The sequence below is a fragment of the Callithrix jacchus genome, chromosome 2 (assembly GCF_049354715.1).
Source record: "Callithrix jacchus isolate 240 chromosome 2, calJac240_pri, whole genome shotgun sequence".
NCBI lineage: Eukaryota > Metazoa > Chordata > Mammalia > Primates > Cebidae > Callithrix > Callithrix jacchus.
Genome location: NC_133503.1, coordinates 31,383,055 through 31,398,274, shown reverse-complemented (window position 1 = coordinate 31,398,274; position 15,220 = coordinate 31,383,055). Strand labels below are relative to the sequence as shown.

The 15,220-nt window shown below is 38.9% G+C and overlaps 1 protein-coding gene and 1 long non-coding RNA gene across 2 annotated transcripts in view; one reads left to right on the top strand and one right to left on the bottom strand.

The window, feature by feature from the left end:
• Nucleotides 1-15,220, top strand: part of LOC118150128 (uncharacterized) — an 81,283-nt gene that overhangs the window by 28,497 nt on the left and 37,566 nt on the right. The window lies entirely within an intron of this gene.
• Nucleotides 1-15,220, bottom strand: part of RARS1 (arginyl-tRNA synthetase 1) — a 36,037-nt gene that overhangs the window by 3,547 nt on the left and 17,270 nt on the right. Inside the window, exons 9-12 of the mRNA XM_002744150.7 lie at nt 14,759-14,863; nt 10,516-10,694; nt 9,692-9,801; nt 5,447-5,552 (exon numbers count right to left, since the gene is read on the bottom strand). Of these exons, the coding sequence (XP_002744196.1) occupies nt 5,447-5,552; nt 9,692-9,801; nt 10,516-10,694; nt 14,759-14,863 (500 nt within the window). The remainder of the gene's footprint in view (nt 1-5,446; nt 5,553-9,691; nt 9,802-10,515; nt 10,695-14,758; nt 14,864-15,220) is intronic.

Sequence of the window (15,220 nt, the reverse complement as noted above, 5' to 3'; positions counted from 1 at the left end):
GCATTAGCACACACACACCATTGAAATATGGCCAGAGGGCCATATTTTAGGAGTAAGGACTTCACTGTAGGCATAAAGGTAAAATTTAAGTAGTTCAACCCTAAAGAAGCATAAAACCAATATCAACAGGGTCGCGTTAATCAGCTGGTATGCTATCTGCCGGCTAGAAGAAAACTTTAACAGTCTCTGGAGGGAAATAACCTCAGCCAGAATCCTTGTGATTTTCCCTTCATAATGCCCAGCACCCAGTAACAAAGTTTTCTAAAAAAAAAACAAGATGAGCCAGGTGTAATTGTTTGTGCCTGTAATGCAGCAGCTACTTGGGAGGCTGATGCAGAAGGATCACTTGAAGCCAGGAGTTTGAAACCAGCCTGGACAACACGGTGCGACCCCTATCTCTTGGGGGAAAAAAGATAAAAGAGCAAGATGGAATGACCAAATACTAAGGAAGGGGAGTACAAAGGGCTATGAGAGAATCAAGACAACAGAAACAAAAGAAAAAAAATAATAGCAACTTTAAAGTCTGAAATTGTTTAAGATGAAGCTACTTAAAACATACTTATTAATGACAAAGGGGGAAAATACTAACTTTACTGCGGAGAAAACTGACACTATCATCTTACCAACGAGATCAAAATTAATATTACTCATCATAAAGCTTATCAACATCATGTGTATCAATTCTTAGGAGACTGTATAACCTGGAAACAGAATATAACAGAACAGGAGGCAGTATCAGACAAATCCAACTAAGTGATATTCCAAAAACAGTAACTGACCAGCAGACTTCATAAGTGTCAAAGGTCATGAAAGTCAAATACAGACCAAGGAACTGCCCAGATTAAAGAGAAGGAAACTTGATAACTAAATGTAATATGTTATCTTGGACTGGATCTTAGACTAGAAAAAGGTCATTAGTGATGACACCAACTGTGCAACCAGAATAAGGACTGCAGATGAGTTAATGGTATTGTATCAATGTTAATTTCCTGATTTTAAAAATCATACTATATAGCTATGAAGGATATTAGTATCTGGGGATATTAAATGAAAGATATGAAATTCTTTGTACTATCTTGCAACTTTTTTGAGAGCGTCTCACTCCATCACCAGGTGCCAGGCTGGAGTGCAGTGGCGTGACCTTGGCTCACTGCAACCTCCGCCTCCCGGGTTCAAGCAATTCTCCTGCCTTAGCCTCCCGAACAGGTGGGACTACAGGCGTGTGCCACCACGCCCAGCTAATTTCTTTGTATTTTTAGTAGAGATGGGGTTTCACCATGTTGGACAGGATGGTCTCGATCTCTTGACCTTATGATCCACCTGCCTCAGCCTCTCAAAGTGTTGGGATTACAGGCGTGAGCCACTGCACCCGGCCTCTTGTAACTTTTTTATGGCTAAAACCGTTTCAAAATGTTTAAGACTAACATGTTCAAAAAATTAAAAGGAAAACAGGAAGAAACCTAGATGAAAAGATGAAAAATTTCAAGAAATACCTTAAGCACAGAATATCAAAACATAATACCTGAAGTAGAAAATATTCAAAATAAAGCAGAGAAAAAAATGAATCAGAGCATAAGAAACACATGAGATACAGTCACAAGTTCTAACATTATGTACTTGGAGTTCCAAAAATAACAGAATGAGGAAAAGTAGTAGCAGTTGAATAGATACGGCCAAGAATTTTCCTAACCTTGAAAGAACTCAACCCACAGATTTAGGAAGCTCAGCAGGCCCCACAGGGTAAAAAGAAAAATGACTTCCCAAAGCACACTTATGCATTTCTTAGTCAAAGTACTGAAAATAAAGCCTAAGAAAAATACTAAAAAAAGTGTGAGAGAAAGATACATACTTTCACAGGAGAAACAACGAAACTTACAACTGATTTTCAAAGGGAACTATGGTAGCTGAAAGACAATGGAATATCATTTTTATTTATTTCCGACCCCCAGCTCCACTGGTCCTCTCCAGTTCTGTGGAATGACATCTCTAAAAATGCTGATAACAGCTGCTAAACTAGAATTCTATACTCAATAAAAACATTGTTCAAAACTGAAGGCAACATAAAGACATTTTTGGACAATGGAAAATTCTAAAAGAATCTGTCACCCCAGCAGATCTATGCAAAAAAAATAAAATAAAGACCTTCAGAGTGATAAAAAATAATCTCAGATGGAAGCAAAACAACTGCAGGAGGCCAGGTATGGAGGCTCATGCCTGTAATCCCAGCACTTTGGGAGGCCGAAGTGGGTGGATCACAAGGTCAGGAGTTCGAGACCAGCCTGGCCAACATAGTGAAACCCTGTCTTCTAAAACAAACAAACAAACAAACAAAAAAATTAAAAAACTGCAGGGATGGGCAAAAATGCGTAAATATAAATATTGATTGTCTAAAGCAAAATAATAATAATGATAAATAAGCAAATAACAGATTCTTTACAAGAGAAAGTTATCTAGATGATCAATAAGCTTAAGAAAAGGTAGTCAGGCTAGGCACGGTGGCTCATGCCTATAATCCCAGCACTTTCTGAACCTGAGGCAGGCACACTGCTGGTTCCAGGGGTTTGAGACCACCCTGGCCAACATGGTAAAACCTCATCTTTACAAGCAATACAAAAATTAGCCTGATGTGTTGCCATGTGCCTGCAGTCCCAGCTACTCGGGAGGCTGAGGCAGGAGACTTACTTGAACCTGGGAGGTGGAGGTTGCAGTAAGCTGAGATCATGCCACTGCACTCCAGCCTGGGTGACAGACTGAGATTCTGTCTTAAAACAATAAATAAAAATAAAGAAAAGGTGGTCAATATTATTATTAATCAGAGGAAGGCAAATTTTAACCACAATAAATCACTACACACTCACCAGAAAAGCTAAAATAAAAAACACTGACTAAGCCAATTGCAATGGTTAATACTGTTAACTTGATTGGACTGAAGGATACAAAGTATTGATCCTGGTGTGTCTTTGCTAGTGTTTCCAAGGGAGATTAACATTTGAGTCAGTGGGCTGGGAGGGGCAGACCCAACCTTGGTTGGGTAGACACCATCTAATCAGCTGCAGCGAATATAAAGTAGGGAGAAAAAAGTGAAGAGGAGAGACTGGCCTAGGCTTCCAGCCTGTATCTTTCTCCTGTGCTGGATATGTCCTACCCTGGAACATCTAACTAAGTTCTTCAGTTTTGGGGCTCAGACTGGCTCTCCTTGCTCCTCAGCTTACAGAAAGCCTATTGTGGGACCTCGTGATCATGTAAGTTAATACTTAATAAATTTCCCTTTACATATATCTATTCTATTAGTCCTGTCCCTCTAGGGAACCCTGACTAATACACTGATGTTGGTAAACATATGGTACAATGAAACTCTCATATGTTAGTAGTGAGAGTATACAACAGTCGCCACTTTCTCCTTGGCAATTTTTTTAATAAAGTTAAGCACAAGACAATCCTATAACCCAGCAATGCCATTCCTAGATATATATCCAAAAGAAAAAGCACATGTACCTCTAAAAGGGCTTCAACAATAATGTTCAAAATAGCTTTGTATTCTGAACAGCCAATAAGTGGAAATAATCCTAACATCCACCAATAGGAGAATGGGTAAACAAAATGTGGCACCTTCATGTAACAGAATATGCAGCAATAAAAACAAATGAACTACAGCTGGGTGCGGTGGTTCTTGCCTCTAATCCTAACACTTTGGGAGGCCAAGGAGGGTAAATTGCTTGAACCCAGGAGTTCCAGCCTGGGCAACATGGCAAAACCGCATCTCTACAAAAAATACAAAAATTAGCCAGGTATGGTAGCAGGTGCCTATAGTCCCAGCTACTCGGGAGACTGAGGTAGAAGGATCACCTGGATTACATAAGCCCAGGAGGTCAAGGTGCAGTGAGCTATGATCTTGCCACTACACTCCAGCCTGAGTAACAGAGTGAGACTGTCTCGAAAACAAAACAAAAAAACATATGAACTACTGATAGACATGGAAAAGAGCACATACTATGTGACTTCATTTATGTGAAATTCCAGAATAAGCAAAAGTGATTTACAGTGATAGGAAAATTTCTGGGGTGATGGAAATACATCTTGAGCGGTATTATAAGGCATAAATATGTAAAAATTCATCAAGTTGTGCATTTTACCATACACATTTAAAATTAACTTAAAAAAAAAATACTAGCTGGGGTGATTAAATAAATGAAAGAGCCAAAGTAATTTTTGTCAACAGGCAGACTAAACAAACTGGCTAGATGGCTAAACTTTCCGCTTTTCATCTACTGTGCCAGATGTGCCTAGACCTGTGATTTAGTTGGATCATCAGGACAGATTCCTTATGGCTTGGTGCTGTTTTTGTGATAGTGAGTTCTTGTGAGATGGTTATTTAAGTGTGTGGCACCTTCTCCCACCTTCTCCCTTGCCCCCAACTCTCTCTTGCTCCAGCTTTCACCATGTATACGTGCCTGCTCCCCCTTTACCTTCCACCTTGAGTAAAAGCCCCAAGGCCTCTCCAGAAGCCAAGTGATACTGGTGCCATGCTCGTACAGCCAGTACCATGAGTCAATTAAACCTCTTTTCTTTTATAAATTACCCAGTTTCAGGTATTTCCTTATAGCGATGCAAAAACAGCATAATATTAATACAACCACTGGAAGTAGGGAAAAACTATTTGAGATTTCTTCTTGCTGGCAATGGAAATGGAGCAGTGAAAAGGATCAAGCCATAATTACAGCCTGCCTTCATGCTCTCTGGATTGTAAGTGATCTGTTTAAACTCAAAGAGAGCTTTTCCTCAAAACCTTTTTTTGCATTTGCATATTTCATGTGACATCACATCCTAGTCTGTTTCTTCTTTTGTAGTTTTACTCCTCTATTTACAGTAGCGTGTTCCTTCCAAAACATGACTTTCCTTGCTGGAGAGGTTATAGGATCCTCGGCATGACCTCTCCTCTACTGCTCCAAACTTAAAAAAAAAAAAAATTTTTTTTCTTGTTGACTTTTCTTCATTTTTAATTCCTCCAAATTCCATACAAACCCAACCACAGTCATTCCTAAGGGTGCTATGAAAGACCATCATGTTGCCTGCTCTGAATGTTCATCAATGGCCATGGGTGGCAAGAACTGACTGCTCTAACTAATCTACAAATGCTCCCAAAGAACGAGCTTGGCACATGTAGACTCAGATGTAAGTTGAAGAATCAAACCCCTTCAGTCTGCAATATTCTTCTATTACTGGGAATTGCTGTAAAGCAGCACAGATACTAAGCTACATTAACAAAGGAGGAAAAAGACAAGGTCTTTTTTAATTGCCAAGAACTATATTTTCTAAACAAATGCTCAGCAATTCACAAAATAAACTTACTATTCAATATAATCAGAGCAATATAAGTCTTGTCCTAGGTGGACTGACTCCTTATAATACTTAGTATATACATTATGCCAATAAGGCTTTGGATTACCTTGTCTCTTTGTTTTTCCTTCAATTTGTCCATGGATCGTTTTAGTCCTTCTTCCAGAAGGTCCATGAGGCGCACCGTTTCACCTGAACGCGTTTTAAACTTTTTCCTAAAAAATGTAAAAGCCCCAATTAGATTTTGAAACAGAATTTAAACTTAGAAATCTTTGAAAATGAAGGTTTGAGAGACCTGACCACAATCTGCAACATATGCCTGTTTCAAATCTCTAAGGTATATGTTGCCCCTGAGAACTATTAACAGAGGTCTTCATGCCAATGGTAACAATGCCTTATGCGAGCCATCAAGCAGGGAGGGTGCTGAATGAAATACTGTGCTATCAAGTGTCTTTCTTTCATCTCTCGCCCTCAACTCAAAGCATATGCTCTCGCCCTCAACAGCACTCTCTATATATTTACCTTTAATACATTTCCTAATAGAGAAAGAAGATATTTGCTAATTTGTTCGCTTTCTTGGAATACAAAGTTTGGCTCAGATGTTTTACCTTTTTAGAAAAATTATTAATCAAAATACATGTGTCTAGAATTGCTTGGATATTCAACAAATTCTTTGCCAAAATCTCACTTGAATTTCTCTGTATACTAATTCCTCTTGTTCAATAATAACCAAGCCTTTATTTATACCAGAATCACCTGGCAAGGTTTTAAAAAAGATGCTTGAGCAGCCAGTTGCTTGCTTGCTTCATTCATTTATTTATTTTTAGAGACAGGGTCTTGCTTTATTTTAACCCAGGCTGAAGTGAAGTATTATGGCCATGGCTCACTGTAACCTTGAACTCCTGAGCTTAAGTAATCCTTCTGCCTTACCCTCCCAAGTAGCTAATTTTATAGGTTAGCCATCACACCTGGCTAATTTTTTAATTTTTATTTTTTGTAGAGATGGTGTCTCTCGCTATGTTGCACAGGCTCCTATCCAACTCCTGGTCTCAAGTGATCCTCCCACCTCAGCCTCTCAAAGTGTTGGGATTATAGGCAGGAGACACTGTACCTGGCCCAGTTGCACTGAAAAACAAACAAACAACAACAACAAAAAAAAACAGAAAAAAAACCCAGAATGCCAGGACCCTGTTCAGATCTACTGCAATCAAAATCACTATGGGTAGGGCAAAAGCACTAGTAAGTACTGCCCTGGACAGTTGCTGTTAAAAAGCATTTTGAAAAAACTGAATTTTACTTATTATTTGTATGAACAAAAAAGTTCATACAACACCAAGGATATAATATCATTTTTGTTAAAAATCCTTCAGACATAACAGTGAAGCAGTCCTTTTTACCCAAAGTGTACCAAAATAAATGCACTACTTTCTGTTAAAGTTTTATTTCCAGCGGTTGCCTAAGAGTTTACTTGCCCTGTAAAATTCTGCTTATACAGAATTAAAACACCTTTATTATCCCACAAATACATTATATATTTCCATAGCTTTCTTTATGCCATATACCCCTTAAGTGTCCCACTTTCCAATCTCTGATAAAACGAAACTCATCATGAAGACCAGTAAAAATACTAAAGGAAACTTTCCTTAAGGTTTCTGCTTTACAATTACTGTTCCTTTCAGTTACTCCCTACCTGTGCCTGCCTTGAATTTTTGTTTTTGGTTTGGTCTATTCTGACTAGTGGCTCTACAATGAGAGAGGAATATCTAAATAACAAGAGAGAGCTCTAAAAAAAAAAAAAAAAAAACACAGATGCCTAATACCCACTTTAGACCCCATAAGTCAGTAACTCCTACAGTGGGCCTTGCATGTGTATTTTCACAAGCTCCACAGGAATCTGATCTGCTCTAGATGATAGGCTCCTTCAGGGAGGAGGTCATGTTCTGTGTATCTGTGTGTACACACTGTGAAGCATCCAGCCAACAGCATGCACAGCACATGCTCAATATGCAGATGTACAAGGAATAGCAGGAAGATGAAATAAAATTATCATTCAAAAAATTAAAACAGAAAATGTCATTTAAAAATAGCAGAATCTGTATTAAAAAAAACAACAACAAACATTTTTTAAGCTCCATTCCCCTCTGTGAGCATGTTAAGATAAATATTTAAAATATGCTAAGTTGTCACTGGTTAACTATCATTTAAATTATTCTTTAAAAAAAAAGCGGGGGCTGGTTCATGTCTTTAATCTCAGCACTTTGGGAGGTTGAGATAGGAGATGACATGAGCCCAGGAGTTTGAGACCAGCCTGGGCAACATAGTGAGACCCTGTCTCTATTAAAAAATGGAAAAAATTAGCCAAGTGTAGTGGTGTGCACCTGTAGTCTCAGCTACTTGGAAGGCTGAGGCAGGAGGATCATGTAAACCCAGTAAGTTGAGGCTGCAATGAGCTGTGATCATGCCATTGCACTCCAGCCTGGGTGACAAAGTGAGGCCCTGTCTCAAAACCAAACAAAACAACAAAAAATTTTTTAATCAAAAAAAAAAAAAAAAGGAGGGGGGGGCTAGGATGCTATAATTACATAATACTGAGTGCATAAAAATTTTTAAAATTATCAAGAATCCTTTAGCCATTATATGACAAATGAATTATAAATGCCATAATATGAGCACTAATAATTTTAAGCAAGTATAGGAATATCATCTAAATGTCCCAAAAACCGTTAGGAAACTAAAACACTATCAAGTAACATTCAACTTACTTAAAAAACTTTCTTCTGTTCATAAACACTATAGTAAGGACTTAATGTCTTTTTTGTTGTTCTTTTTGTTTTTGAGACAGTGTCTCACTCTGTCACCCAGGCTGGAGTGGAGTGGAGTGATCCTCAGCTGGGACTACAGGTACATGCCACTATGCCTGGCTAAGTTTTCTTTCTTTCTTTCTTTGCTTTTCTGTCTTTCCTTTCCCTCCCTCCCCTTTCTTCCTTCCTTCTTTTCTCTTTTTTTTTTGGAAAAAATGGGGTTTTACCATGTTGCCCAGATTGGTCTTAAACTCCTAGGTTCAAACAATCCTCCAGCACTGGCCTCCTAAAGCACTGGGATTACAGGCATAAGCCACCATGCCTGGCCCCTAGTGTCTTTTATTTTCAAGAATGTACAGATCCATCTACAGAGAAGTAACACAATTAGAAAATGTTGTTTCCAACAAGGTCTTTGAGCTCCACATAATCTATATCTAAGATAACACCTTAACACATCTAATCTGCCTTTGACATGTTCAATTAGGGCTTTTGTACACTGGCTGGCCAAACATCTTGAGCTACCTCATATGGTTTTTAGAAGTATCACCACCTATGGGCCGGGTGCGGTGACTCACGCCTGTAATCCCAGCACTTTGGGAGGCCGAGGCAGGAGGATCACGAGGTCAAGAGATCGAGACCATCCTGGTCAACGAGGTGAAACACTGTCTTTACTAAAAATACAAAAAATTAGCTGGGCATGGTGGTGCGCACCTGTAGTCCCAGCTATTCAGGAGGCTGAGGCAGGAGAACTGCTTGAACCCAGGATGTGGAGGTTGCGGTGAGCCGAGATTGCACCATTGCACTCCAGCCTGGGTAACAAGAGCGGAACTCCATCTCCAAAAAAAGAGAAGTATTACCACCTTTGTAGGATGGCAATATTTAGGTCCTGTCACCAAATCTAAGATGCTGTGGATTTTTGGTAAGTGATCCTAAGATACTAGTGAATACATGAGGTTAAAATACAAAAGATGTTGTGAGTTTGAATCGAGGAATACTGTATCAAAACACAGTTGTATTTACCTTTCTATTTCACAAATACTGAGAATGTAGAAAAATCATTAAAAAACAAAGGATGAATATTAATATGCGGTTCTCAATAAACAGTATTTTTAGAGTGAACATAAAAACAAAACCAATTAATCTTAAAACTTAATTGGAATCTCAATAACATACCTTTTGCCTATGTTCAACTCTGAAGGAAAAACTATTTATAAAATGCATAAGCTATATTGTTAAACAATGTCTGAAATCTGACCAGGTACTATAATAGATTTTATAATTTAGGATTGTGGGAGAGGAAAGCCTTTATATATAATCTATTAGGTCTACTGAGGCTGGCTTTCATTCAACTTTGTACATACTATCTACCTAAAAGGCTACATTCTCTGGCAGTGATATTATAGATACAAAATCACTTAGTTGGGCTTACAGCAGACTAAAGAAAACTGTAGATTTTCTTAATTCTAACATGGTATCAAATGAAAAGCAGCCTCTTGCAAGGAAATGTGGGGAACCAACTATATCATTACCATCTTCAGATTTTCCAGACTTACTTGTCTTCCCCTAGCACCACACCAAATCCAGCATGGGAGACTCGAGTTACTTTAGGGTCATACCAACCAATCATTTGAGCAGCAGCAAATATTGTCTGGAAGTGCACAGACTACAAATCAACAGAAACAGAAAGTTACTTGCTAGTCTTTTTATTTATTTATTATTTATTTATTTTTATTTTTTAAAGACGGAGTTTCACCATGTTGGTCAGACTGGTCTAGAACTCCTGACCTCTGGTGATCCGCCTGCCTTGGCCTCCCAGAGTGCTGGGATTACAGGCGTGAGCCACCACGCCCGGCCCAGTCTTCTTAAAAGAAAAAAAAAAAGACTCGAGACTCTTTGCTTAGGAATAGATTTGTAAAATTCAAACTGCTCAAAAATCTTGAGACAAGTGTTACTATAAAAGCTCTTCTTTTATTCCCTATATATGAGAAACACTAAGAGCAACAGTTACACTTTGTACTATATTCAAAGGTTTTTAAAAGCAACTGAATTAAGGGCAGGTTCACATGCAAAAAGTTCAATTACATTTTAGGTCTCACAACAACCCAACCTCCTCTGAACCTCAGCAATTGACAGGAACAACTGCTGAGGTTCAGAGGAGTAACAACCTTCTCCAGTTTGTGGAGGCAAGCTGGAAAACTGGGAAGCGTCCAGTTTGTCTGGGTCCAAACCCTCTTCCTTCTTCTATGTTATACTGATGTTCTGAATCTTAGTCTTCTGGGAAAATTTATAGCCATCCAGCATCAAATGCTACCAACCTCACCATACTGGTTTGCTTCCAATCAGACAATATAAAACACATACAAATATATAAACTCACTTGCCCACTGTCCACCACATAGATAATCATATCTGCTTTTTCCTCAAATAGTCTTTGTTTAATAGCAGCCAGGTCCGATGTATCATAGGTATAACCTCCATCTGATTTTACTATGGTTAGTGGTATGGAACACCCTGGGACAAACACAATCTTTCTGCCATCATCCACCTGCACAAATCCTACGGGGTTAGAAAAAACTTCATTAATAAAGTTAAAAGAACCCTGAAGGAAAATGAATGCTTAGACATTCTACTATGTAAATATTTAGTTATTCGAAGAATATTTTAAAATATATTTATTAGAGAGGTAAAGAAATCACGTAATTTTTTCCTCACCAAGATCTACTAGAAGCCTTGGAAAATGTTAACCATCAAGGTCGCCTGGACACTCAGGGTGCTATCAGAGCACGAGTCAGATGTTCTGGCAGTTTTCGAGACTTACACTAAACTTGGCTCCCAAATTCTTTCTTTTTGACACACAGTCTCAATATGTTGCCCAGGCCAGTCTCAAACTCCTGGGCTCAAGTGATTCTCCTGCCTCAGCCTCCCCAAGTCTTCGATTACAGGTGTGAGCCACCGTGCCTGACCTCCCAAACTCTTTAGTTGGAGCCCATCAGTTCATTAGGCCCAGAACATGAAAACCTGTGTATTGCTTTCAAGCTGGAGCCATAACCTTCCTCTTGGAGAAAGATGCAATCCTTATACTGATTTCTAACAATGTGCTAAAGAGTAGTTGACACCATTTTCAGGTCCAGGAAACAAACACCACAGGATTTAGCATTTGGAATGAGAAGTGCAAAGAAAAATGAAATCCATGTTCATACACTCATGATGAAAAAGGTGAAATTCTTGGATGCAAGATGTACAGGAAGAACATGGTAACAGCAGCAGCTATGCAGGAGTGCTACTATATGCCAAGTACTACACTAAGTCCTGAAATTTATCCTTCGAAATAACCCTATGTAGGAAATAACTCTATGCTTTCTTACAGTTTAGAAAATTGAGACTTGGTAATATAAAGGCAGTATAAAATAGTAGTTAAAAACATAAGCTTTGTTTCTCTGATAATGCTTGTAAAAAGAAAAAAAAAACCATAAGCTTTGAAGACAGACTGGCTATGTTTGAATTTCAGATAATCACTTATTAGCTATGTGACCCTGGGAAGTTACTAACCTCTCTGTGCCTATTTTCTCATAAAATAAACATTGAAAAATTGCATTAATTTATTTTTTTGAGACAGGGCCTTGCTCTGTCACCCAGGCTGGAGTGCAGTGGTGTGAACGTGCTCACTCCTAGACCTCCTGGGCTCAAGCAATCCTCCTGCCTCAGTCTCTCGTGAAGCTGGGACCATAGACGTGCACAATCATGCCTGAGTAATTTTTAAATTTTTTTATTTGTAGAGACAGGGTCTCACATGTTGCCCAGGCTAGCATCAAACTCCTGGGCTCAAGTGATCCTCCTACCTCAGCCTCTCAAAGTGCTAAGATTATAGGTATGAGCTGCTATGCTCAACCTCTCTCTCTCTCTCTTTTTTTTTTTTTTCCCAGAGACAGGGACTCCTTCTGTTGCCCAGGCTGTAGTACAGTGGTGAGAGCATAGCTCACTGTATCTCAAACTCCTGGCCTCAGCCTCTCCAACGCTGTGATTGTCTTCCTGCTTCAGCCTCTACAATGCTGTGATTACAGGTGTGAGCTACTGAACCCAGCTAAAATTTTATCATCTTAAAAAGTATGGTCACTAGGCCCTAGACTATGATTAAAATATGATTCTCATTCAATGAACCAAGTTTCCTTAGATATATGGTTGATTTCAGATCTGAGGCAGGAAATGTACAAAATGGGCCTGGAATATGATATACCAGAAAGCAATTAAATAACTATCCAAGGAATTGAGAAAAGCAAAACCACAACCAAAAATAAGAAAGGCAATTTGAGGTTACTTAGCCAAAATGGGACAATTTGAGCATTACAAAAATTATAAAGACAACTGATTGAAAAATATAAAACACATTAAAAGCCCACTACAATAATGTTAAAAATCAAGCAACGCACTTTGAGATGCTAAGAAACACACTTTTTTTTTTGAGACAGAGTTTCGCTATTGTTACACAGACTGGAGTGCAATGGCACGATCTCAGCTCACTGCAACCTCCTCCGCCTTCTGGGTTCAAGCAATTCTCCTGCCTCAGCCTCCCAAGTAGCTGGGACTACAGGCGCGCACCACCATGGCCAGCTAATTTTTGTATTTTTAGTAGAGATGGGGTTTCATCTCATTGACCAGGATGGTCTCCATCTCTTGACCTCATGATCCACCCGCCTCGGCCTCCTAAAGTGCTCGGATTATAGGCGTGAGCCACCGCGCCTGGCCAGAAACACACTTATTATTCTGCAATTGATTAAAAAAAAAAAATTAAGTACTTCTACTACCCTACCTATCTTATATTCCCGAAGATAACCAAAATAATTAGTAACAAAGTCCAGTATACGAGAACAAATGGAGAAAGAATGACAAAACAATACCATTTTCCAACCTCCAATGAAGTGGTGGAACCAAGTCACGGTCATAAATAGCTGACAAAACCAATAGGGAAAAGTCTGATAGGGAAATGTATGGATAGATCTGGCTGACAATACTTGAACTCACTAATCAATCTTAATATGACAAAAAGAGAGACAACTAGACACTGTCTCATTGCCTGTGTTTTTGCAACAAAAAGAAAACAACAGGCTGGGAGAAGTGGCTCACGCTTGTAATCCCAGCATTTAGGGAGGTTGAGGCAGGCAGATCACGAGGGCAGGAGTTCAAGAACAGCCTGGCCAACATACTGAAACACTGTCTCTACTAAAAATACAAAAATTAGCTGGGTATGGTGGTGTGTGCCTGTAGTCCCAGCTACTCAGGAGGCTAAGGCAGGAGAATCACTCACTCCAGCTCTGGGAGAGACTCAGAAAAAAAAAAAGAAAAAAAGAAAACAACAAAACAAGGACTAAAACATAAATTAGAATCTAATGAAGCCTCTTGAGAGAAACACAGAGAAGACATTACGCTAAATAGGACCATATGGGAAATTCTTTAGGACAAATGTCTCAGTTTCTTCAACAATAAAAGAAATTTAAAGAGAGGGAGAAACCTCAGATTTATAGAACTTAAGGTATATATCAAATAAATGTTATATACAGACACTGAAAAAACGATTAAAAAAATCATGATTTCAACACTTCGGAGGCTGAGGCAGGTCGATTATATGAGGTCAAGAGTTTGAGACCAGCCTGGCCAACATGGTGGAACCCCATCTCCATTAAAAAAGCAAAAATTAGCTGGGTGTGGTGGTGCATGCATATAATTCCAGTTACTTGGGAGGCTGAGGCAGGAGAATCACTTGAACCCAGGAGGTGGAGGTTGCAGTCAGTCGAGATCACTCCACTGCACTCCAGCATGGGTGACAGAGTTAAGACTCTGTCTCAAAAAAAAAAAAAAAAATCAACTTGAGAAATGTGAACTCTGTATGTTTAATATTAAGAAATTATTGGCCGGGCGCGGTGGCTGATGCCTCTAATCCCAGCACTTTGGGAGGCTGAGGCGGGTGGATCACAAGGTCAAGAGATCGAGACCATCCTGGTCAACATGGTGAAACCCCGTCTCTACTAAAAATACAAAAAACCAGCTGGGCATGGTGGCGCGTGCCTGTAATCCCAGCTACTCAGGAGGCTGAGGCAGGAGAATTGCCTGAACCCAGGAGGTAGAGGTTGCGGTGAGCCGAGATCGTGCCATTTGCACTCCAGCCTGGGTAACAAAAGCGAAACTCCGTCTCAAAAAAAAAAAGAAATTATTACTGGCTGGGTATGGTAGTTCATGCCTATAATCTCAGCACTCTGGGAGGCTAAGGTGGGAGGTGGGAAGATCACTTTGGGCCAGTTCCACACCGGCCTAGGCAACATAGCAAGACTGTTTAAAATGTATATATAATTACTTTCCTTGATTTTATAATGATATTATGGTTTTAGAGCAGGAAGAAAAGCCTGTTATTTCAGAGACATGTACCAAAGCTGTTACAGATGGAATTACATGATGGAAGCAGTATATGTAAGAAGGTATAGATACAATAAGGTTGGTCAGTACCCATAATTGTTGAAATTGGATGATGAGTATGTACATGTACATGAAGCTGGTATTATTATAAATTCTATCCATTTTTGCTTATTTGCAAATTTCCATAATAAAAAGTTTAAAAAAAGAGAGCCTACCTCTATCTTCGAATTCCTTTACAACATCATTCATCCTATCTTGATAGAAGGATTCCCCTCTCTCTACTAAAGTGACATCCAATGCCTCATAGATTTTATTAAACTCTAGGGAAAAAAATAAAATGTCACCAAATAAAGAAAACACGTAAGAATTTTTTAAAACAGGAAACATGCATCTTATTACATTAAAAATGTATAATAGAGAGCATTACATACATGCTGTCATTTTGAAAAAGGGAAAGAATATGGTAAGATACACATCAAAATATTAATGAGTGGGACTATAATTCTCATTTTCCTCTGTCTACATTTACTGTTTTCTATAAGAAACACGTCCTTCTTGTATAACTTTTTGAAGATTAATTCTTAAAAAATGTAAGAAAAAAAAGCTCTCTGTATCTGGTGATCAAATATTTACTAAATTTTCTTGTAGTTTTTCCTGATTTGTACCACTTACCTGTC